This window comes from Astyanax mexicanus, chromosome 15 (genome assembly GCF_023375975.1).
Source record: "Astyanax mexicanus isolate ESR-SI-001 chromosome 15, AstMex3_surface, whole genome shotgun sequence".
NCBI classification, from domain to species: Eukaryota; Metazoa; Chordata; class Actinopteri; order Characiformes; family Acestrorhamphidae; genus Astyanax; species Astyanax mexicanus.
This window is the reverse complement of record NC_064422.1, coordinates 27,968,935-27,995,372: the sequence shown is the minus strand read 5'-3', so window position 1 is coordinate 27,995,372 and position 26,438 is coordinate 27,968,935. Positions and strand designations below refer to the sequence as shown.

At 39.2% G+C, this 26,438-nt stretch overlaps 1 protein-coding gene across 3 annotated transcripts in view; it reads right to left on the bottom strand.

Annotated features, from left to right (window-relative positions):
* Positions 1–25,947, bottom strand: part of abcc3 (ATP-binding cassette, sub-family C (CFTR/MRP), member 3) — a 69,986-nt gene extending 44,039 nt beyond the window's left edge. For 2 of the 3 annotated variants that reach the window (XM_007257238.4, XM_007257237.4), the window contains exons 1-3: positions 25,576–25,943; positions 207–383; positions 2–124 (exon numbers count right to left, since the gene is read on the bottom strand). In XM_007257238.4, coding sequence (XP_007257300.3) covers positions 2–124; positions 207–383; positions 25,576–25,608 — 333 coding nt within the window. In that variant the 5' untranslated portion in view covers positions 25,609–25,943. Of the gene's footprint in view, position 1; positions 125–206; positions 384–25,575 lie in introns of all 3 variants that reach the window. The other variant, XM_007257239.4, reaches the window with a different exon arrangement.
* Between the last annotated feature and the right edge of the window lie 491 nt (positions 25,948–26,438).

Sequence of the window (26,438 nt, the reverse complement as noted above, 5' to 3'; positions counted from 1 at the left end):
CCATGGTCATGCCAACTATTAATGGAGTAATAAAGTATATTGGAGGTACGTCCTTCTCTTTTATCTCATGGAACGAGGCAAAAAGATCTGTCCAGCACACGATCCATAAAATAAAGCCAAACACCTGCACAGAGACAGAGATGGAGAAATGAATGAGAAAACTTCAGTGATCCTGTAAAAACCACAAGTTCTCTAAAAGCCCGTACCGTTTTGACTCTGTTTAATATAGACATCATGATGTAGCCTCTGTTGTTCCTCTTGAGGTAAAAGAGGTAAAGGGGGGAGACGAGCCACAGGTAGAAGCAGGGGATCCATGCCAGCACAGACAGCTGAAAGCACTCGGGCAGGTCGGGGATTTCTGTGGAGAGGGTCAGATTGGGTTTCTGTGGAGAGAAGAGACAGCTCATTATAGCCTCAGCATTAGCCTGCAGACGCGATACCTACAGCACACACTGACCGATATGTGTGTGTAAGAGCTATTATCTGGGACTTGACCTGACGAGACCTAAAACCGGCCGACTCCAGGTCCGGCAGGGTGCAACTGAGGCTGCTGACCAGATGCAGCAGGGTTGCTGGCTCTAATCCTGGCTGGACACTTCAGGAGTCTGGCCACGGTCCAAAAGACTGCAGCAATGAATACGGTACTACTGGGCAGTAAGAACGTGTTCAAAATATCAATATTGAATCAGATTATCAATAAACTTCTGGCAGTACCCAAAAGGATACAGTGTATGGTGCATCAATATTTCAAAAGGTTTTTTATATAAAATAAATAATGTTTAAAAAGGTCACTAAGTCTGGAAGACCAAGAAAGCTTTCAGAGAGAACTGCTGGTAGGTTTGCTAGAAAGAAAAAAAAAACAGTTTCACTGCCAAGAACCTTCAGGAATATTAAACACAAATATTAAAGACTCTGTAGAGGTGGTGCACTATTCTACTGTGCAGAAACACCTGCAAAAATATGACCTTCCCCAAAGAATAAGTGAAAGAATAATAGAAAAGGGTACATAATCAAAATTCACAATTACATAGATAAAAATGTAATTTTGATCAAAATATTTTGTTCAACAAATGTGTCATCTTTAACTGAATTACACATCTGTTACTCATTTACTCAGCTTTACACAGTAACAGGAATTTTGAGCAGCTGATCACGTCATGCCACAGTAGTTTTAATGCAAAGAGGTACGGATTAAAATAGGGTTTTTATTGGTCCACTCACCACACTATGGAATTTTCTTACAAAGTTTTTCAAACTGATTTTTTTCTATGTAACCATTGTGTAATGTTACACAGCACACATATGTTTATGTTCAATGTGATTTTGATATTAATAGGGATGCACAGAATATTTGGCAACCAAATATATATATATAGCATCAGTAAAAGGCTTGGACATCCCTTTTTTGTTTTCTTTTTTTTTCCCTTTACTTTAAATTAATACTAAAAGTCATCCAGACTATGAAGCAACACATAAGGAATCATGAAGTAAAATATGTGTTAAACAAACCTTAAAAGAATATATATATATATATATATATATATATATATATATATATATATATATATATATATATATATATATATATATTAAATGTATCCTGTACAATAGAGGTAACTCTTGGTATTCCTTTCCTGGGGTGGTCCTGATGAGAGCCAGTTTAATCATGACATTTTGGATGGTTTTTGAAAATGCACCTGAGGATAATTTACAATTTTTTGGGGGGGACTGACTGATCTACATTTATTATAGTTTTTCTTTTCTTTACTTACTTTAATTCTTGCCATATTATGGATTTGACATTACTCAAATAGATCTATTCACTGTATACCAATTCTACCTTTCTACAACACAACTGATGCTCTCAAACACATTAAAAGGGCAAGAAATTCAAGTAATTAACTCTTGACAAGTTCAGCACAGCTGTTAACTGAAAGCCATTCCAATAAAGCTGACAGAGTATATTTTTTAAATAATACAAAACTGCTATTATACACTATCCTAATCCTGACCTTTTTTAGTGCTTGTTAAATTCAATCAAATCTTCACTGCTCAAAAAAGGAACAGAAAGCACAGACGTTTACTCAAACAAAAAATTACTTTTGTCCATATAATGTATTAATGTCTCTTTTAGTCATACACAGAGAAAACATCAAACTGTTTAGCTGGGAATGGTAGAGTAGATAGTTACTGTAAATTACTGTAAACACTGGCTGATCGTATCTCCCTCATCTGTAATATTGTAAATCTGCTGCTATTCAAAGATATAGTGTATTATACTGTGACACCTCTATTATTATATGCATTGTTTTAAATATGAATACACTACCAATACCAAGCCAGAACAAATAAGCAATATTCTCTAACCTCTGATCTCCTACAACAGCAATGGTTGCTAGGTTGTTAACGCAGGACAGTGAGTCTTACTTTAACCAGCGTCACTGATGTAAGCTCTGTGCGCTGGTATCTGACTGCTGTCATGGTGAGAGAGAGAGAGAGAGAGAGAGAGAGAGAGGGAGAGAGATACATGTAAGAGAAGAGCTATTCTCCTGGCTATCAACTGCACACAGCAGAGCTTAGCGATGGAGATTCCCGTGAGAACTGCTCTCTATCTTTTCCTTTTCATACTGGGGGTTTATTGGAGGCTTATTACATATTTCATAGTCTTTTGGTGCAAGCTGCAGTCAAATCATACAAACCCCAGTCATCCTGAGCACATATATGAATATCCATATTTATGCTGATAGGTGATACAGTCCATATTTCTGTACTCTTATGAACAGTTAGTGGTGCTCTATAATACCACAGAGATATGGGTCTCATTCACGAGAGAAAGCAGAGTAAAGTAGAGTGCAGAAGATTCGGGCAGTGACTGTAGTTAGGTACTAGTGCTGGATAGGGTTTTTTCAGTACAAAGTAACAGAACTGGTTCATATCATAGAGTGTATATTGGGCACAATACAATTACATTATTGATTAATTCATTATTTTTACTGACTAAATATTTGTAATAATTAATAATTAAAAGTTCATTGTTATTTTTACTTCTAGATTGTCACATGCTTTTATCCTTTATTTTTTGTTTTACCATTTTATTGTATGTTGTGTGTGTGTGTGTGTGTATATATATATATATATATATATATATATATATATATATATATATATTTGTTGAAAATGGATGACTCCTGTACAAGTATTTTGACTGTATGCTGCTTTTTCATTGATGTTGAGTCATCAATAAAAATCATTTGTGAAAATTTTGCTATTTAAAAGGGGGCATTATATTTTTTCATGATATCAATGGCATAACACAGACAATATATATTGTTACAAAAAAAGTTCTTATTAAAGGTCCAACTGTATATAACAGTTGACGTGCATCTCTGTTCATTCCCAGTGCAATATTCCAAAAGCCAAAAGACGCCATAAGGCGGCAAAATTGGAAGTTGCTATCTTGTTTGCACAATTTTAACAGAACAAGCACAATAGACACAGGACCGCCCAAACCCCGCCCATATTTACTCGATCTTTACTTTTATTAGAAATGAGGGAGTGTGATTACCACACAATGACTTTAGCTAGCCCTTTATGTGGTAAAAGTACCTCATTAAGAGAAAAATCAACAAACCACAAGGCAGATGGAAAACACAGAGGTTCACCTCAAATTACACACTGTGCTCTAAGAAGTGTATTTACAGATTCTAACTCTCAGAATTCTAAATCAGTGCCTTATAAATTTGTAATAGAAAAGTATTCATGTTTATTTATATGCTGAATTCTGAAATTGTAGTTTTATGACTTGCATGATGCAATAAGGATACTTGGATTCGTACAGTGCATATCACCTGATTTATTAAAAATGCGATACTGAATTATATCAATACCACCTAATACAAAAAGAAATAAAGTGAAAAAGAGAATACTAATATTATTGCTCATATCCAAAGCATAGCAGCAGCAGCATCAACCAGTTTTTAAGCACCGGCTACCGGCATTGCATTTCACCCCTTCCCCCATTCCACCTCACTGGATATCAGTCAGGAATTTAAAAGGACACAATGCACACACAACAGGCATTTCAACACCTCATGCACCACTGGAACACACCCATGTGCTATGAAAGTCACTGCCATGCCCTCTGTTTCAACTTTATAAACACTTTCCAAATGACTCAAGTCATTCATGTAAATGTGTAAATGTGCAATATAGGAGTTTTATTACTGTCCTCATATTACCAATCCATTCTAATGCTGTCACACATGTTAAACACCACATTTCAAACCCAAAATAACATCTTAAACATCTTATTTTTTTGGCACCAGGAGTGGCATAAAGTTATCCAAAAGCAGTGTGTAAGACTGGTGGAGGAGAACATACCAAGATGCATGAAAACTGCACCAAAAATTGATTTCTGAACTCTTAAAACTTCAGGAATATGAACTTGTTTTCTTTACATTATTTGAAGTCTGAAAGCTCTGCATCTGTTTTAATATTTTAGTCATTTCCTATTTTCTGCAATTAAATGCTCTAAATTACAATATTTATATATGAAATTTGGGAAGTGTTGTCTGTAGTTTATAGAATAAAACAGCAATCCTCATTTTACTCATATACCTATAAATAGCAAAATCAGAGAAACTGATTCAAAAACTGAAGTGGTCTCTTATTTTTTTTCCAGAGCTGTATATAAAACATTAAAAAGACAGAACAGAACACATGACACCCCAAGGATTACTATAAAAGCAGTGCAAATCTGTGCAAACTGGCTAAGATGTTTATAAATCATAACAGTAAGGGAAAAAAGGCTGGAACCAGCAGATGGGTAAAGAATTAGTTAAGAAAACAAGAAGATATGCACAGTCATCGTTAAAACTGCCAACTAATCATGGTGACTTATTAAAAAGTTCCATTTGAACCAGTAATTCATCTAGTAATGTAGCTCTCAAGCAGTCACAGTGGCCATATTTGTGTAGTACCTCTGCAGATTAACTAATGGACACAGTGTTAATGTTAGCTGTAGGTGAAAGAGGTCTGAGGAAATACGGCCTCTCTTTAGGAAACGCCCATCGTAAGATAAACACAGCTGCCTGACGGCCCTCTCTCGGGCTGACAGCATGGCCCTGAGTGTGAACATGTGTGCCTGTGTGTAACAGAAGGGAGAACACACACATTAACTACCAAAGCATACTCGTCTATCTGTTTATAAAAGCCACAGCTAGTAAAAGGCATTTATATTAGGGTTCTTTATTGAAGATATTGCAAAATATTGAGGTTTTAATCAGAATTTAGGAAAAAGACACACCATCACTGTTACAAGCAGGAGGCATCACTGTTACAAGCAGGGGAGGTTGACTTGTAGTTGGTGATGGTCTGGATGCCCTGCCACATGCGCCGAGTGTCAGTAGTGTCCTGGAAGTGGGCGTGGATTTTCTTTGCGTAGGTGCGCTTTGCCTCTCTGATCCCCCGGGAGAGCTTGGCTCTAGCTGTTCGGAGGCCAGCCCTGTCCCCTGACTTAAAGGCCTCGTCTCGGGATCTCAGCAGCACACGCACCTCTGCAGTCATCCACGGCTTCTGGTTGGGGCGGGTTGTGATGGTTTTGGAGACAGTAACATCCTCAATGCACTTGCTGATGTAGCCTGTCACTGAGTCTGTGTACTCCTCCAGGTTGATGGAGTCATCAGAGGTAGCAGCTTCTCTGAACATGTCCCAGTCAGTGTGCTCAAAACAGTCCTGAAGAGCAGAGATGGCTCCTGGAGGCCAGGTTGTAACTTGCTTCTTCTCTGATTTGGCACGTCTGATGAGCTGTCTGTATGCTGGGATGAGCATGACAGAAATATGATCAGAGAAGCCGTAGTGGGGGCGGGGCTCTGTTCTGTACGAACCGGGAATGTTAGTATACACACAATCGAGCAGGTTAGCTCCACGGGTTGGAAAATCCACATGTTGGTGAAAGCTGAGCAGCAGAGCCTTCAGATTACTGTGATTGAAATCACCAGCAACAATAAACAGTCCGTCGGGGTGTGAGTTCTGGAGTTTGGAGATAACAGTGTACAGTTCTTGCAGAGCGTTAGCATTAGCACTGGGTGCTACATACACTGCTATTATGTAGACGCTGCTAAGCTCTCTGGGCAGGTAGAATGGCCTGGCTCTGACTACAGCAAACTCCACCAGCGGCGAGCAGTAGCTGGAGATCAGCGCAGCGTTGTTACACCATGCTGTGTTGATGTAAATACACACCCCACCTCCACGTACTTTGCCCGAGAGGCCGGCGTCGCGGTCCGCGCGGTAGCTTAGCATGCCGCTCACCTCAATCGCGGAGTCCGGGATGGAGTCCGTTAACCACGTCTCCGTGAAAACGAACACACAGCAGTCTCTGAACTCGCGCTGGGATGTCCGCTGGAGCCGGAGATAGTCAATCTTGTTCGGCAGGGAGCAAACGTTGGAGAGAAGGAGAGATGGAACCGCTGGCCGGCTGGAGTTAGCCATTAGCTTAGCGCGGACTCCGGCTCTCTTACCGCGCTTTCGGCTCCTCGCGCAACGCTTGCGGAGAGACCTCTTCCGTCTAGCAGGCTCAGGAAACGCCGCGGATCTTAGCAGGCCTAGCGCGCGTAGCTCCGCTCGTAGACCGTCTGTAAGTACAGATTTTTGTTGATTTTGCAGGTCTAGCAGGGTCTGTCGGTCGTAAGTTGTTCCCATAGCGAACTTTTGCATGATTGCGAGTTCAGATCGGATTATTTACACAGAAAAACAAACAAAAGCACCGTGTTTTGCTTCCGGAGTGGCCGCTGCGACTGCTCGCGCCGCCGACAGGACTTATGAGAGAAGAAGTTGAGTTTACATCAGAAAGAAATTTCATCACACTGTTTATTCAAGACGCAACAATTTATACGCAACAGTAAACATTTACCCAGAAGGCAAAATATTTGAGGAAGAGTTTGTAAAGCCTGGGGCTGCATCTACCCACTCTTTGACTAGTCAGAGCTACAAAGAACTCAGAGGCATCCATAAAGCCCAAGCCAACTGCTGCTGCTACTACTACTATACCCACACTAAATACACAGTGGATAAAATGCAGACTCCTGGGGGGCAGTGTCTCAAAAGGGTTTAGCTGGTGTTTATCTAAAGTGATTATCGATTTCTACGTGCTAAACCCCATCTGTCCTCAGCACCACCTTTCAGACATGGTCTAAGCAGGCAGCCAGCTGGGCCGTTAACTCTTCCCAAGGCTGGGTGAAGGACGGACTCTATAGGTCATTGTCGACGTACGTACGTGCCGTATTTCATCTCAACTATCTTAACTTCATCTTTATCAGAGGAACAAACTCTGCAAAGCCCCACAGCAGGCTTTATACACTGAATGCCTGATTTCAAGCACATAAAGCGAACATACAGAAGGCTAATATTTACTCTAGATTTACTCTACGGTAATTATTAAAGGGCAAATGTAAAGGCTGCTGTTAGAAATGATTTATGAAAGTTATATGACTTGCAATTTGCCAGTAACTTGAAATCATGCAACTCTTATGCCCCTGCAAGGGAATAAAAATAGCATTAGTCTACTCAGCTGAACATTCTTCTTATACAGCCTTCCGGAATATATGAGGGCTAAAAAAAAAAAAGAAAAGCGTGGATTATTATGGATAATACTGGCTGGAATGCCTATTAAACTGGAGGGAGGTTTAGGGCCAGACGGACATGTAATATATTTGCCTTTCTAGGAACAACTTTTGAAAACTTGGGAATTGCAACACACACGTGCACACTCACACACATAAACACACTGCAATACACACCTAGTCTGAGTGTGCTACATATGAGTTCCTGCTACATATATTTAGCAAAGTTACAGATGCTGCTGCTTTTTTGGAACACATCATAATATGTCAATTACAAAAATGTTAGAACAGTTTTAACACAACAAACAAATGGAAATGGAAAGTTGGCTTAGCAAATGTTACTATTCTAGTCCTGCACAACCTGAAAACAGCCAGTTTGTGAAAAAGGAGTAAACCAAATTAACTGACATCAAGTGTGATGATGGACGCTCCATTTAATTTATACAAGTAGAGAAGTAAAAATGAATGTGAAACTGGCATTTATCATCTTCCCTTGTTCGTATTCCGATTGGTAGAGCTATACAGTATTTACAGCATCTCTTACTGACTGATGTTTATTACAAGGAGCTTTTAAATCAATGCCAGTTATTCATTCATTCCTCCCTTCATTAATGAATTTCTTCCTCAGATAAAATTCAACTGATTTGTACAGTTAAAAAAATATACTGATGAATACAATCAATTTAGGTTAATTAATCACAGAGCTTGTAATTAATTTGAAGTTTTTTTTAATCACCTGTACTAATAGTAATAATAACCAGATTATTCGAGTACCAAAATAATCAATTGTTGCAGCTCAAAGCAGTGAAAATGCTGGCCAGACCCACAATATGTTTTTTAAATTAGAAATATGTGAAACATGTTAAAATTTGTGAGAAATAATTAGTAATGTAGCCATGTCCATGTGACACAAACAACAATTTTATTCTTTTATGAAGGGATGCGAGCCATATGGTATTGTACGCAATAATAACCGCAACATTTTTTAATATTATGAACAATATTAGAGTACAACCTGAAATATCATGCAATATCACCCATCCTGAATTATCATATTAGGGTACTACTTTTTTTGTTGCTGTTTTTAGCAAAAGAAAATTTCACACTGTTCTCATTTCCCATAATATATCTACTAGAGACAGATTATATCTGTCCAGTACCATTCATTTTACTTCAGTCCTGGATATATGGAGATAAATGGAGTGCATTACTAGTATCAGTAGACATAGTGGATTACTGACTTTTGTTACAAATCTGATCAAATTCTTGTATTTTTTTATATCTCAGTTAGGGGTGTGCCATATCATATCTTATGCAATAATGAAAAAAAATTTTTTTCATTTTTTTTTTAATTCAGTGTTTTGCCATATCGCAACATTGTTATCACATAAATACCATGAAATAAAATATATATATACATATATATATATATATATATATATATATATGTATATATATATATATATATATATATATATATATTATTATTATTTTTTTTTTTTTTGGCCTACTGTCATGTTGTCAGGTACCATCTTATGCAAACTTTAGCTAAAGCTAGATAGCTCTGGATAACAATAACAGTTAACACCTGTAAAAAAAAAAGATTTTACTATTAAAGTATGTAGATGGTTATTACTCCCAAGAAACCTACTAGAACAATCTGTTTTTAGAATGAATATATTAGAGGTTGCCGGGAAGCTCAGGCCAGGACACTGATGCAGTTAATTCAAATATTTTGTCCCTTCTTAACTTAGCAATACCACTATTTTTAATAAGGGGCTGCTGCTTTAATGCAATAAAATAGCAATCACACAGCACACCTCAACAGCTCTCCTATTCTGTTCTTGTGTTTTATAAGAGTTTGTTTTTGCAAGGAAACTTGTCAAGAATATTCTTGCCAAATAATCAGCTTTATTCTTCATATTCTTTTTAATACTCATCATGTTTTAAAATACACAGAATGAGATTACAGGAAAGGCACTATTTGCTCAGCAAATGCTACTCCCCTTCATCTATAATACTATTTACAGCAGTTCAATTTTAAGACAGGATGACTGTATAAAGAAAAATGGTTGATACCATCCAAAAATTCCAAAATTACGACATACTGTCGATACTGTAGTATTACAGTAATGTTTGGCCTTTAGCACAGTAGCATAATTCTCCACAACATTCTTATTGAGGAATTAAAACCCATTTACTATTGTGTCACATGTAAATGATTGGCAGAAAAGTAAAGTAGTTTTATTATTGACAAACAATTATAACAACACTGGCTTCACAATTACATCATGCCTCCTTCCTGGAATCATAACCAGTGGTAGTAAAATCATTGTAACTGGTATACTGATGGTACGTGTAAACTGAATACGTGTAGAAGTGCAGGGCGGTGTGTAGTAGTGCAGGGCAGCAGGCCAAGTGTGGTGATCACTGGCAATCACATGAGGATAAAGCCAGCACTGAATACAGTGCACAGTTACTGTATTACTCGTATCATTTCGTAAAAAAAAAAAGCCTTTAAATATTGTGATATAATTTTTTGCCATATCACCCAGCTCTTCTCTGGGTTGATATTTAAGTTTCATGTAACTGAGTGAGTGCCTTCTATTGTTTTAAAGAAATATAGTCAGTTGACCTGAAGTGCTAGCCTTCCCTGACATCTTCTAGAATCATGAATAGTGTTTTACTAGTTTTGTTCTTTCCATTTTGTTCTTTGCTGTTGCTGACTGTAGAAGTGATTCTCTACTACACTGCTCTGAATTAAACTAGCACTGGAAGGTTAATTCAATTACTGTTAATGCGATTTTCAAATTGGGGTAATTGAGATTGTACATATTTACATATAGAAGCTGCCAGAGGGATCTAAGAACTTGTGTTTCTGTCAGAAACCTGTAAATAACTTTTTTTTCATTTCATATTTTGCATTTTCCCTTACCTAAAAAGTTTTATTGTGCCTGCACAGTGTGAACTCTTGACAATAAACGTCATTTTTTGGCACATCTGGCACACTATTTTGGCACATCTGGCACACTTTTTTGTTGTTATATTATGAACATATTTTTTTAAATCACAATTGTGAATCACACCTATGTTTTAAAAATATTGAGATTTGATTTTTTTTTACATTACTGCTTAGCCCATAACTCGTGCTACTTCTACTTTCTCTAGATGAACAACACAAACATATTAAGCTAAATATGAAGCATAAGAACAATCAAACCAATTAAATTAATATTTTTACTCAATTACTTGCTTATCACCCATGTCCCGGATTATGAAATATGGAAATTAAAAATCAATGTGACAATAAAAATGTATTTCTGAAAGCTGTATTTCTGTAAGTTTTAGCATTTAGGGTTCTCTTTGGTGAGAATGGGTAATTGCACAGAGCACGCGGAAGAAGCATTTTAAACTGGGCGGGTGTGATGCCGTCTCCTTTCAAAGCGGATGAATCTGATTCTAGTCAGATTATGGTCAGTCAGAGAGAGAGAGAGATTGATCAGTCAGAAATTTCATTCCTACGTTTCTTTGTTTTTACTATGAGTGAATGAACTACTGTGCTCTAAGTTTCCCCTTCTGAAGTCTCCATTGCTCCACCAGCCGCTCGTGTTCAGTAAAACTGAACTGGATCCTCTTTCAGGCGCTGTATGTGTGATGTAAGTATGCGTGACGTGAACAGAAGTACTCCAACAGTAAAAATGACCCAATACCCCAGTTTTAAAAATGAATTTATTAGGCTTAGCAGGGATGGTCATCCAGCACATTGGTAGCATTCAGCACAGCACAGTTGTCCCTTTTACATTTAGAAATGCTTTTGTTTTCAGTTTAGAAGCAAAATAATATGGACTGACACTTGAGCTACTGTGGACAATTAAACAAATCTATACTGAGTTTCATTTGTTTAGTATGTAAGTTAAAATATTAAATTTGAGGTGTTATCTTGTGAGGTTAAAACTGGCTAGCATGCTCATGGCAAGGTGACGTGAACCATCAAGAGTTGGAGCGAGGCCTGATAGTGGGTGCCAGTCCATTTCTGAAATTATGCAGACATTAATATCCCCTGAAACACAGTCTCACATGTGTATCAGGAATGACTCCGTGGACAGCGCAGTGGGTGGTAATGATTGTGACTGGCATTGTCTGGCTAGGAATGTCCGCGCAAACAAACAAGCAACTCCAGGAAAACACACACATATCACACAGGTCAGTTCTGGGTTCATAAGCTTATATGGGGACATAGCATATCAGGGTTTGCAATAACCTGTTTTATGGCATCTAGCATGTCTTCTTTTTTTCTTTATCTCTAAGCAAAAACAAGTAATGTTCATCAGGTAGCTGGATAAGCTCACAAAAGCATGTACATATCTGTGATCTCTCAGATTGGGCTAAATCCTTAAAAAAGGAAGACACAAAAGTGCTGACTCATTTCAGATCATCAGTAGCTCTAACATTCAAATTGAGCTGCCCACCAACACAGTGTTTGAAAAATCCTCCCTGACAATCACAAACTGTTCCTGCTGAGGAACCTTAATGCTAGCCAGACTCTCAGCGGGTTTTGTGTGTGCTTGTGTGTGTGAGTGTGTGTGTATGTGTGTGTGTGTGTGTGTGAATGAGTAGTACACTGCTGTGCCCCTGTGTAATGAGATCCAGATGAACATGAGGCAGGCGAGGCAGGCATGACAGACAAGAAAATCTAAGGCCCAATCCCATTTCACCACTTGCCCCTACCACTTAGCCCTTCCCCTCCATTTTGCGTGTTATCGCCTAGAGGTTGGGTGTCCTGATTCACCGCTCATCAGTTAGGAGGTGGGAGGCAGTGAGCGGCAGAGCGGCGGAGGGGCGTCGCAGTGCTCCTAGCCAATCAGAGGAGAGATATTTGCATGCTGTTTGCATGTATGAATATTCATGAGCAAAGCTGGAATCCGGTCATTTTGGACACACCCCTAAAACAGTCCATTAAAAAAGAGCTATACAGAGACACCTGAGCACTTTTTTTTTTTTACAAAAACGGCTCACATGTCATTCATTCATACTAGAGACCACAACTAGACATTTTAAAATGAAAGAAAAAACGACGGAAGGTGAGCTTTAAGAACCATCTTAATGAGCTAATTGGCAAGCTATCCAAATATTTAACAAGTATGGTCCTTAGTCTCAAGGCTGTGTGTGTTGCCATGGTAACAAGCCAGCGGTTGTTTGGCTGTGAGAGACGGCTGTCAGTCTCAAATGTTCCTTAGAATAGTATGACCACACCCACATTGTTATCAGAGAGGTCTAAAAAGTGCATTTTGGTAACTTTTGAGAAAAGTTTTATTATATTTCTAACTTGTCTTATCAATTTAAACTTTGCCTTTGTGTTCCCAAAGGCTTTTAACACATTAATATATTGAGTCCCAAGTTTTTTGCCAAGTACTTGCCAATAAACAGCCCTACAAACAAGGTAGACATAAAAGCACCTCTGCATGTTTCCCTCGGCAAGTGTGCAAGTTTGAGCTGATCAAAATATCTTCCTGTGGGCTTCTTTTATTTTGCATAGCACATTTCAATATTCCTAGCTTTCCTCTAAAGCAGCCCGGGGCCAAGTTACAGTGCGCAATGCAAAGGAAGAGCAGTGGTGAATAAATTAAACTAAACCTTGCAGCTCAATATTTTACACTAGCCGGACAAATTACCATATACGGTATTGTGCAAATGTTTTAGGCACCTGTGGAAATTTCAATAAAGAATAAGTGTCTTATCTGTAACGTAAGTGTTTATTAGCATTAGAATAAATACAAACATCAAATTCACAAAAAGCAGAGCTTTTACAGCACTGTTTTACTTAAAACATCTCCTAATCTCTCCTCATCTGAGTTTAATAGAGTTATTTCTAGTTCTCATCATATCAATACCTGGTATGGAAAATTGGTTAATTTGGTAAATCAGGTAAGCTGCTGACAGAACTGAACATAATATACACATGCTGGCTGAGGGCATCCAGGAGAAATCTGGAACTACACTTTGTTCTTCAGCTTGGCTCACAGGATATTACATACTTAGTTAAAAATGAGAATTCCATGTTGCGTTTTACTGTATGTATGTTTATTTGCATCTGTTTAAATCATATTGTTTTTTTTTTCAGGTAAAAACACTTATATTGCTGAGATAAATGGATTAGTGTAATTTGCTTTGGTGCCAAAAACCTTTGCACAGTACTGTACACTAGATGTCCAAAGCTTGTCCTGTTCCTGTAGATGTTTTGCCTATAGAGAATAAAACTCTCTGGTACAGATAAAAATGCTGTCAACAAGTTCATGTTTAATACCAGGCATAGGAAAAAGAGAAATATAGGCCTCAGCACTGAACTATGTGTTCTCCAGACTGATGGTGCTACATAAGGTGAGTTGGGAATGAGGTGGGCTGGTCATCAACCAAAATCTTTACTTCACTAATGCATTTATTACTGAATGCAATCAAATCCTCACAACAGTGCTCCAAAATCTAGAAGAAAGTCTTGAAAGCCTGGAGAGCAAAGGCAGCATAAAGGGTTGGTTAAGAGGTTAAGAGGTTGGTTTAATGTGGTGAAAGTAAGCACCATACACACAAGTCCAGTTCATGTTACAGGGCCATATCAATACTCAGCAGTTTCATATCAATATTATTTCAATATTTCCCACTGCGAGTGATGAAATAATACTTTATCATGCTGTGTGACCCAGTGACATTCCCCGTGTTTGCACAAGCTACACAGGCCATCATGAGACCGGCTCTTTCAGTCCATATGCTCTCCCAGGAACTACCCGGCAACTGCAGGAAAAAAGGGTCTACTCCATGACAATGCACACACACATAAAATATAAATACAGTATGTGCTCCGGCTACAGAGGCCTGCTCTAATATGGCCTTGCTGTCTGATCTTGGTGAATACAGTATGTATTGTTTTCACAGACCTCAAGCCACACTGAACCAAAAATGGGGAATTATGACAGAACCGGCGTGTATTATCAAGACATTTTATAACACATTTTAATAGTGACCTACTTTATAGCCTACACCAAATTACAAAAAGGCCACTCAGCTGCAAAAATAAAAAAGATAAGATTAAAACTTTAATAAGATTCCAACAGAGATATAGGATCTTGTAACACTCCTAGTAAATTCAATTAAAGTCCAGTGTCTACAAAATTCAGCTTATCAAGTTTTCAAATGAACATCTAAACAAGAAAAGTGCAGTTTAGTAACAAGTACTCTGGACCAATGAAGCTAAAATGTGATATTGGCCTCAATAATTAAAGATTTGTGAGAAAAAAGGCTTCAGCATTTCAAGACAAGAACACCTCTCCAACTGTTAAGCATGGTGGTAGATGCATCATGCATTGGGTTTGTAATCTTATTTTTCTCCTCTAAACTTCTTTCCGCTATTCCATCCCTGGTATCCTATTTCAACAGTTATAGTTTTCAATGGGCTAATATCTTTCTATTTTTTTAAAATGTTTTTAAAACATTATTCTGCAGAGTCCAAAGCCCAGTTTAGCAGAGAGCAAAAGTGGAATGCAGATGTAATATGCTTTGTGAGGAAACATGTTCTGCACTTTTACTGTGACAACATTACAGCTATGCTAATAACTCAATGAAGGTTAGGCCTGGAAGAAGGAGTGGGTCTAATAAATGAGTAGACAGGTCAGGTCTGAGTAAGGTATCTCCATATATGAACTAAACGAATGTTCAGCCAGGCTTGAAAGTCACTCACCTCAAGGTAAGTTTTACTTTCCTTACACTCCGTTCCTCGTTTCCTTTCTGATTTCTTACGACACAGTACTGAGGGTGCTGATGATCATATGAGGAGGTGCTCAAGCAGAAGTGAAACCCAAAGTGTTTAATGTGGGAATTTCACTGATATTCTGAGCTTGTCTGAAGAAAAAATAACAATGGTTTGTATTTAACAGAGATGACTAATAAGCCTCACTCTGCCCTTCTAAACGACAGCTTAATCTTGTCTATATTTGAAAAGTCAGCTCTATAATACAGTTCAGTTTTTAAAATGACTCAGACAGGATGTTGAGTTTCTTAGTGGAGGGCTAGTCCAGACATGACAGAATCCTTCTATAAGGTGAAGTTTTCTCATGACAGTATTTCACTGTAGACAGTATGAACCCAAGATATTTCATGTTTTACAGAATTAATTTGAACACTTTTCAAAACAAGGGCCTCACATTAGCTACGTCCAGAAGCAGTGTCGTCAGTGTCTGAGCAAAGTATAAACATATTTTCTGGTCAGACAAGTTAGTATACCAGATATTTAATGCTTTGGACCAAAGACAAAAAAAAATCCTATAGACTGTTATCAGTAACAAGTCCAAATGAGTTCGTGTTGGTGCGCTGCTGTGGTGCCACATGAATGCATAAAAGTAAATTATGATCTTAAATTATCATATGCTGCCTTAAACACAAATTTTCTATTCATTATTCAACAAGACAATGCGAAACCACATGCTGCAGTGGTCTGCACGCTGTCGTGATTATCTCTAATACAGAATGTGTGGAGAATTTGAAACATTTTAAAAATTAAAAATCCAAGATGTGTCTGTGGGAAAAAAACTAAAATAACTTAATTGTTTAATATCCTCAGCGCCAACATATATTTTATTTGCTGTAAGGAAACAATGCAATTGTGAATACATTTCTGTAATGTCTAAACTCTTTTTAAATGTAAAATGTGTTGCAGGTCTAAAATGTGCAAACTGATGTACAGGTGCTGGTCAACGAATTAGAATAATTTGAAATAGTGCAACCATGAAATTCTTTGAATGCATTTTTTGTGCAGAAAGCAAATCAGGTGTTCACCGCACCTGTCCTACTCGTTAGACTAATCACAGAACTCGTTACCTGGAAAAAAATTTGCTCAGCTGAGCTTTCCAAAAGGCCCATTTAGGCCATTTAACTGTGACACTGTTGTTTTATTGAATTAGAATAATGGAGAAACCATTTCATTGAATTAGAATAAATGCTCGAATTTTTGTTTTCTGTGAAGAGTGTTCACTGTGCAGTATAAAGTTAGGGTTGAGTAGAATTTCTAAGTTGTAAAATCAATCATGGGTAAGCAGCGCGACCTCTCAACCGGAATAGTGGCTCAAATTCAAGCCCTTCGCCAACAAGGCTTGACCCAAACTAAAATTGCTGAGCAGCTCGGCATCAGCCAGTCTTCCGTCTGCAAAGCTCTCAAGAAAAACTGCAGCAAGCGCACCAACTGTTCCGGCGTCCGAAAAACTTCTGCTCGCGACAACAAGCAGCTGAGAAAGATCGCAGTCAGCAACCGGTTCAAGTCCACTTCCGAGCTCACCGACTTGTGGAACAAGCAGACTGGCGCTGACGTCTCCAGATCAACCACTTACCGTCGTCTGCGCGAACTCGGCTTCAAATTTCGCGTTCCAGCAGTAAAACCGATGCTGAACAAGAAACAAATGGAGAAACGGCTGAAGTGGGCCAAAGAACACGGCGATTGGACTGCTGAAGACTGGCAGAAAGTGGTCTTCAGTGACGAATCACGCTTCTGCATCTCCTTCGGTGACCAAGGTCCTCGTGTCTGGCGTCGTGGTGGCGAAACCTACAACCACGAGTGCATGAAAAGATCCGTCAAGTTTCCCCAGAGCGTTATGGTCTGGGGATGCATGTCCGCTCGAGGTGTAGGGAAACTCTGCTTCCTCAAGAAGACTGTCAATGCTGCCGTATATCAAGATGTTCTGGAAACGTTCCTGATTCCGACTGTTGAGGAACAGTTCGGCGAAGAAGACTTCATATTTCAACAGGATCTTGCACCGGCTCATGCGGCAAAGTCGACCAAAGATGGGTTCACTAAAAAACAGCTTGAAGTTTTGGCATGGCCGGCCAACTCGCCTGTCATTGAAAACCTTTGGGCCATCGTCAAGCGGAAAATTCGCGACAGAAAGCCTACTACGCTGGACCAACTGAAGCAGAACATCGCCACTGCCTGGGAAGCTGTGAGTGTGGAAACTTGCGACAAGCTGGTCAAATCGATGCCGCGGAGACTTCAGGCAGTCATACAAGCCAGGGGGGCAGCCACAAAATACTGAGAAAGTGATGATTGTAATTATAATAAAAATTATTCTAATTCAATGAAACGGTTTCTCCATTATTCTAATTCAATAAAACAACAGTGTCACAGTTAAATGGCCTAAATGGGCCTTTTGGAAAGCTCAGCTGAGCAAATTGTTTTCCAGGTAACGAGTTCTGTGATTAGTCTAACGAGTAGGACAGGTGCGGTGAACACCTGATTTGCTTTCTGCACAAAAAATGCATTCAAAGAATTTCATGATTGCACTATTTCAAATTATTCTAATTCGTTGACCAGCACCTGTACATGGAGAAAGGTCAACATCATATTTTGTTTGTTTGTGTGTTTCTTTGAATTTGCCTTAATGCCCCAAAATTTCTGATCTGGGGTTGTATAAGCAAACACTAGAGAGCCTATTAAACAGGCTTAAATGTCTGTAAGAGCTTTGTCTTTTTCGTAGAATACTATTTTCAGGAACAGATGATCTAACCTCTTCAGCATCAAGTTCGGTATTGTGTAACTGGGGGAATATACAATTGACAATGTCTTCAAGGATAAAAAGTGAATTGAAAAAGTAAGCTACAAAAGCCAATTAGCCAAGTGTTAGAGCTATAATGTTTAGAGTAGCACATAGAGTTTCACGACTGTGGCTGAGAGAGAGCAGCGTTGGGGGATTATGTGAAGGAATCAGTTCAGATTTACTGTTCACCTGAAATGACCGAAGCTCTAATAGAGAGCATTCCCTTACAAGCCTAGAAAGCAAGTAATGTCGCTGCTGGTCATGAGACAGTCAAAACAGCAGAAGTTGTTGGACGGTGGTGATGATATCTTAAAGATGAAGGGAAAAAAAACAGTAAGGGCTGAATTAGGGGCTGAAAGAAACCAGTGAGCCAAAACTGGGCAAACAGGGTTGATACTGCAAACATAAGAAAAGGCTTCTTTTATCAGAACTGGATCTGGATGGTTACCTTATGGGACATTTGATGGCTGTGACTAATTGTTTTATTTCTAGTTACTGTAATGTTTGCTGTGGAAGACTGTGTGAAAATCCCTTCCAGCTTAAGTAGCTAAACCCACTTGCACTCATTTGAAATTAGGGCATGACATCGCTACAACTAATTCCTACTGATCTCAGTGTAAGAATGATGCCTGTCGCAGTGCAGGCCATTGGCCGGGCCTGACCTATTTGCCTAGAAGTCTATAAGTGAAGGCTCACCTTAACGTGAGGCACAGAGTATAGATAATATTGAACACCACCCCACATGACTTGTGCAGTTATCCTTTTAGCGTGCACAAATGTCTGCAAATGAAATTAGGTCACATACATGGATTAGGCTTTAATTGTGTTTTACAGCTTAGACTGAGCACTGCTAATGTTTTCTAAATAACACTTTATGATGGAAAAACCTTGCAATTGCAAGCCCCGGAACTACACACCACTGCTTTACAACAGTGAACAATTGACATACATGGCCAGATTTCTGTTGCATAACAGCTATTTTTCATCCAAATTCATTTTTTTCATTTTTTTGTCAATTTAAACAGGCAATTTTTTATCTTTTCGTAGAGAGAAATCCCCAAACCTTTGTATTCTATATATTTAAAAAAAGACTGAAGAGTGCAGAGACTGACTGTTCCATCACCACTGAGAGAGCCAGTTACATCTGAGGACACAGGCAGACCGTGGTGTATAGAGGCTGAGCTTAGGAGCAAGAGTGTATGAGAGAATAAGAAAAAGATGGAGAGCGAGAGAGAAAATGACAGAGATGAGGTATAAAAATAAGGTATTCCACTGTATCTGGAGTGCATCAAGCTGCTTTTGTGGAGAGTGGTGACAGTGAGAGCTGTGTGAAAGAAACCTCCGCCAACAATCGCCTAGAACTGTCTAGCCGTTACCTTACATGCCCCGTAGCTCTGAGCGAGCTAATCTGAATGGGAGTGAGGAGACTGAAATGAGCTTGCTCAGAGTTGAATCCGGCCAGACAGCTGCGTCTGAGCCTTTTCACTCCCAAGCCAGGAGCAAAGGCTTCAAACATCTCCTGCAACATGAGAAAAATAAGCGTGTTTGTCTAAAAATCCCAGCCACACGGCCATCCACCAAAACAAGTGATGAAATGGACAGAAATGGACAAAAATACATTGCATATATGCAGGTCTGAATTTTACAGATAAGCTTACTCAGTTTTGTGACACAGTGACACCATTCAAATTCAAACCAGATAGACAAACATTAGCACCTACTGCCTATTACTTAGTAGGGACCCCTTGTCCTACCACAACTGATCTGGACCATCCATGGCATGATGGCATCCACAAATCCTCTAAAGGCCTCCGGTAGAACTTGGCATCAAACCATGGTTAGCAGCAGATCCTTTAAGTGCTGAATGAAATTTTGTGAGGTGAAAAAAGTTGTGAGGTGGAGGGGAAGCCTCTGTATATCACATCAATGAATCCTGAGGTGGCCATAGCCCAGTTACTGATTCACTGGTTGTTCTTTTTCTGTACTACTATTGTCTAATGCTCAAACATCCGACAAACCTATGTTTTAAAGAAGTTCTCATCCAGTCATTTAGCTATCCCACTTTGACATTTTTCAAAGTCTCACAGATTCTTATCCTGCTTTCAACAGTTAAGTTCAGGTCAACTTTAAGAACTGACTGTTCACTTGCTGCCTAATATGTATGTAGACACCTTAAAGGGTGCTGTTGCAGATCAAGATGGAAAATGTTTTATTTGTGTATGCTTCCATTACTCATTAGTTACATTAGCCTTGTACACCCAGTGCACCAATAAACAAGTTCACACATAAGCTGAGATTTATTGCAGACTAGGGCTGGTGTATATTAATGATATAAAATAATACCTTGGTTAATGCATTTTAAGTCTAGATTGACGGTAGCTGGTTAAATTCATTATTGAAGTATATTGTGTACATGTGTAAATAGTTAAAAAGATCACCAGCGACATGTTTACAGTGACATGCCAAAAGTCATGGTATAGCATGTATGTAAATTGATCGTAAAGTGTTAACTTAGATGGCGGCATGGAAAATGCCCATACCTTTATAAGTTGTGAGGTGTTATCGTGAGGTGTTATTGATTTCTGAGACTGTAATACTGAATTTTCGGAGTTTGACTAAGGTCTTATAGTGGGTGCCATATTGATGCAACATTCCATAACAGTCGATATAATCAACAATGTCGATTATAAAAGTTTGTTGACTCCAAATGTTCATTGTCGAGTAATCATTAAGTTGCAGCACTACACAAAGTACTGGGGAAACTCACACAGTTTACACTCAACTTGTCCTCCAAAAGGTCTCCAAAAATGCCCAAATACAACAGATTACACATTTCCTCACTAAATATCGGCACTTTCCACATTAAAAGGGCAATGTTCTGGACATTTAAGAGATATTTATATCCTTTGTATAGTTGTTTCTATTGGTGTAAAGAGAAGACAGAGAAAGCTAGAAACAGCAGCCGTACCAACAGCAAGCAGAAGTGGAGGAAATGGCAGAAATAATCGTTGACTAATCGAACAAATAATCGCCAGATTAGTCGACTACCAAAATAATCATTAGTTGCAGTCCTAATTGCAAAATCAACACACGTCAATAATCCAACATGTCATGATATTATTATTGCACTCTGTGTATCCAAAATTGGGATTCAATTATTGATATTGGCTGGATGATAGCATAATAAAAAAAATCTGCCTATAGTACATATGGCAGGAAAATGAGAACAGAGCTAATTTTGTATAATGAGATGTGTCTATTGCATGTACTCAATGTGCTCATGTGTGAGATTCCCTCTATGTGTTCTATTGGGCTTTTGTGGATCATGGTTGGTTTGGGAACACACAGCAACTCTAAACCAAGTCAATGTTTCTCCTGAACTGGTGCTGGGAACTCTAGCAACCATCGCTGAGTAAAATATGAAATATACTGTATGTTTCAGAATTACACACTGTACGTTAAAAACTGTGGCTTTAATTAAAGTTCAGGAAGTGTGGCTTTCTGACTAAGGCCAGCATGAGAAACAAGCACTATTCACTTCCTCATCAATTCAGTACTGGGCTGCTTTTCTCATGTGCCACTGTGAATAAGGATAGAGATGAAAAGATACTTTTAAACTTTGAGGGTCACATTTTTACCAGTGTCACCATCTTTACAACGATACAAAAGGCTTTTTATCATTTTGATACTTTCTGTATTTTCATAAAAAAGCTCATTATTTTATCTGCATTATTGAACAGCTAGAAGGAGCGAAGCGAAGCGAAGGTGAATACAGGTCAGCAGTACTGAGTGTATGTGGGATTTTTGCTCACCACCTTCCTGTATTCAGCCTGCTGATTTACTGCTCGGGTTTGCATATCTTGGCATACAGCAGGAGGTTCACAAAACATTCCAGATACAAAGTATAATGACATGAGATTTGTGGGATGTGAGGGAAAGCAGTTTTTAGGAGTAGTGTGAACTGCAGTCATGCCTTAAAAATAAACAGTTCACCACCTAAATCAAATATTCTAGTTACGAGAGGGGTTTATGTGGTCAGTGCTCCATTGCTGAACCACAGAGACAGCCTCTGGCTGTTGTATATTGATTATTAACATGTCTCTGGTTCTTGAAATCACTAAATAGGCTGCTGCTGAGATTTCAACTTTCAAAAAAGCGGTAATGCACAACTTTGTTTTTGAAACATATGATTAAAAAAAACTCACTGTAACTGTAATTTAATTTACTTCTTAATAAAACACTGGTATTTTCAGATAAGCCAATACATAAAAAACACCCTGTCACCATTTTCCACTGTGTTACTAAAAGCCAGTGCATTCTGTTGGAACAACACACAAGACCTGTCTGACGCTTTGAAGATGCTTTGACCAAGTTGTCTAGCCGTTACAATGTTGCGCTTATCAAAGTGGGTCAAAGCCTCAAGCCTGTCCATTTTTAAACCCCTAACACATCCTAAACTGGTAGAACTGACTGTTCACAAATAGTACAGTGGCTTATTGGTGCATGCGTGTGTATATAGTGTGTATAAATAGAGGGATGAGCCAGAGTGAAAAGTTTCATCTGAAACCAAAACTGAAGGTCAAATACTAAAAACATTTTTTGCAGGTATGCATTAATTTAAATTATTATATAACTGTGTATTTGCACTTTCTGTATGGCTGACATCAGTTATCCTCACTTTATGCACATCAACTGGTTTTCACTGTCTATTGTGTTCAAATGCACTACCTCCATTCTCCATTACACACACACTAAAGACTGTACATTTATACTTTTCATTTTATTTTTTATTTTATTGTATTTATATGTATCGTTATATTTTATCTTTTTGTAACTTTGTGTATTATACCTTCTGATGGATGTCTGAATGTCCCCTCTGGGATCAATAAAGTATCTATCTATCTATTAATCTATGTATGTATCTATGTATGTATCTATGTATGTATCTATGTATGTATCTATCTGTCTGTCTATCTATCTATCTATCTATCTATTTTACTACTCTTTTTCATACCGCAAAAATGAAAAATTGTATAGCCTTAACGTATTGTTGTTGTGATTTTGCTTCAAAGAAAAATATTTAGTATACATAGAAGAACACATTTTGAACACTGAATGTAAGTCTAACTTCCCTGCAGGTATACCAATAAAGCACAACCTCAATTAGCCATTGTTAGGTACAAATGATTTGGCTTTTTCAATTATACACTCAAATAAGTGTCATTATCATCTTTAATTGCTAACATGATATAAAATCAGGTCAAAAGTGTGAAACAGCGCTCCAGGTGGTCCAGCAGACTAAGGCGCTGCGACCGCGATCAGGAGATCACTCTCTTGAAGCTGAAGCCCTGAGAGAGAACAATTGGCTTTGCTCTCTCTGGGTGGGTAGATGGCGCTCTTAACCCACATCATTCCAAAGGATGATGTCGATCAGCACAAGGCATCTGTAAGCTAATGTATTGGAGCCGGTAATGCTACATCAGCAGCAGTTGGAAAAGAGGCAGTGGCGGACTTCACATGTATCGGAGAAGGCATGTGCTAGTTTTCATCCTCCTGGTGTTGGGGCATTACTAGTGATAGGGGTCCTAATGAGTGGGTTTGGTAATGGGTCTTGTAAATTGGGGAGAAAATTGGATAAACAAAAAACATACTGCCACTATGATCAGGAGATCGCCGGTTCAAATCCTATTCATGTAGCTTGCCATCAACTACCAGAGCCCTGAGAGAGCACAATTGGCCTTGCTCTCTCTGGGTGGGTATTCTCCCCACATCACTCCAAAGGGTGACGTCCGCAGCACAAGGCGTCTGTGAGCTGATGTATTGGAACCGAGTCACTTTCCTCCGAGTGCACTGTGATGCTACTAGGCTACTAGGCAGTTCGAATAGAGGCGGTGGCTGACTTTACATGTGTTGGAGGAGGCATGTCCTAGTCTTCAATTCCCTGGTGTTGGGGCATCACTATTGATAGAAAAAGTCATACTGAGCTGGGTGGGTAATTGGCCATGTAAATTGGGGAGAAAATGGGATAAAAATGAGAAATAAATTTATATAAAAAAGTGTGAAACAGCAAAAACGGAGATTCAAGTTTTTTTTGATCAAGGTAAACGTGTATGTATGTGTGTATACAGTATATACTATTAAAACAAGTATTTATTTTGCTTAAAATTTGGAATTGTAAGAACACAGCTCTGGGCTACTTTGTAAACTGAATTGTGCAAAAACACTTCAGCGTGTGTGTATGTGTGTGTGTGTGTATGTGTGTGTGTGTGTGTCTGTACAGTAGGCCAAAGCATATTGGTCACTTGTGATGTTGGCTCTTTGAGGACTCCAGCGACCACGAGGATAATAAGCTTGCTGTGTCGGTTGCGAGAACTAGGCCATGGCCAAGGATGGCATTACCTTAAATAACCTGGTAAATAACTGAAATTCCTCTCAGAAACCGGCGGGGACAGTCAAGTCTGGGTTCAGCTCGGCTCACCTCGCTGCAGCTCACCAACTTAATCGATAAAGGCTTTGCCACCGTGTGGCGAACCTGAACAACAACGAACCTGAGAAACCTGAGAAACCTGAGAAACGGGAGGGGGTGGTCGCGAGACATCCATCCGTGCGTGGACTTAAAGCACATTTAAACAGTTTTCTTCCCTCCCTCCCTCCCACACACACACACACACACAGAAAACTAAAAACAAAAAACTAAAAACACCTAAAAACAATAAAGTTATTCACCGAAACGGCAGCGATAGCTACTGAACTCCGCAGAGGATGAAGCTAGGCTAGCAGAGCCAGCACGACAAGTTCACAAAAGCTAACTACTTCTGGAGCAGCTGCACCACCATCTCAAAGAACAAAGTTAACGCTAGTTACAGTGTGTTAAAACGTTAGTTAACTAGCTAACTAACTAATTAAGGACAGACTATTAGGGACAGATAACCAAACAACCAGTTAGCTAACTAGATAAGCTAGAATTACAGCAATATGAGTCGTGTATGCAGGTCTAACAGCTTCTCCTACTATAAGCTATCTTCTTTATCAACGTTTTGTGTGTGTGTATGGGTAGAAAACTAGCCGGCTAACAACGTTACCGGCAGAAGAACAGCGGATCCCCACTGTTTTCCAGATCAGAACCGAGGTACAAACTTCACGTAAACGAAGGTTTAAAACTGTCTGGTATCGTATTAATTAAGTAGCTAACTAGTCAACTAACTAGCTAACCTAGTTAGCCACACACTCACACACGGCAAGAGAGAGAGGAAAAAAAGAGATATGCTTCTCTCGTTTCACGCCAGCAACGGTTAACGTTAGTTATCTACCTAGCAACCTACTTATGTAGTTAGCTAACTAGGTAGTTAACCTAGCTAGTTAGATGCTGGAGGTGTTGGACTCACCCAGAACGGTTTGGGTCCACATAACTGCTCCATTGGGGCTCCTGTGTGTGTGTGTGTTTTCTCCTCCTTCTCCTTCTTCTCTAGTTCTTCTTGTGTTCCCCTGCGCCTCACTGGATATCCTCCGCTTCTTCTCCTTCTTCTTCTCCCTCACGGAGAAAGGATGTGGCTTCGTGTCTCCTTCTTCTCAGCTCTCTCGCTCGCGCAGCCAGCACAGACGCGCACACACGCACACGCATACGCATACGGACACTCACACACATGCAGCAGCAGGAGGAGCGCAGGTAAAACTCGCAGCCCTGCCGGCGCACTGACAGCGCTGAGAAGGGGACCGTGTTTACCCCCTGTTGTTGTGCTGAAGGGGAGAAGTCACTTGGAGGTTGTCATGACACGCAGACAGGCCACGCCCACCGCTCCGCCTTTACATACGAGAACACCCGCGCGCGCACACGCACGCGTTTGAACTTCTGTGTTTGGAGTCTTTTCATTCTACAATCATGTGTTGCTGGAGCTGCTACACAGACAACACAACTAGGTTAGTAGCTATAGTGTGTGTGGTAAAAGGCAAGATATATAGGTATTTACAGCTCTGGAACAAAATAATTGATTTTACCAAATTGGAAACCTCTGGAATAGAATCAAGAGGAAGATGGATGAACACAAGCCATAAAACCAAGCTGAACTGCATGAATTTTTGCACCAAAAGTGGCATAAAGAGGTGGAGGAAAACATGCCAAGATGCATGACAAGTGTGATTAAAAACTAGGGTTATTTCACCAAATTTCTGAACTCTCAAAGCTTTATTAATATGAACTTGTTTTCTTTGCATTATTTGAGGTCTGAAAGCTCAGCACCTTTTTGTTATT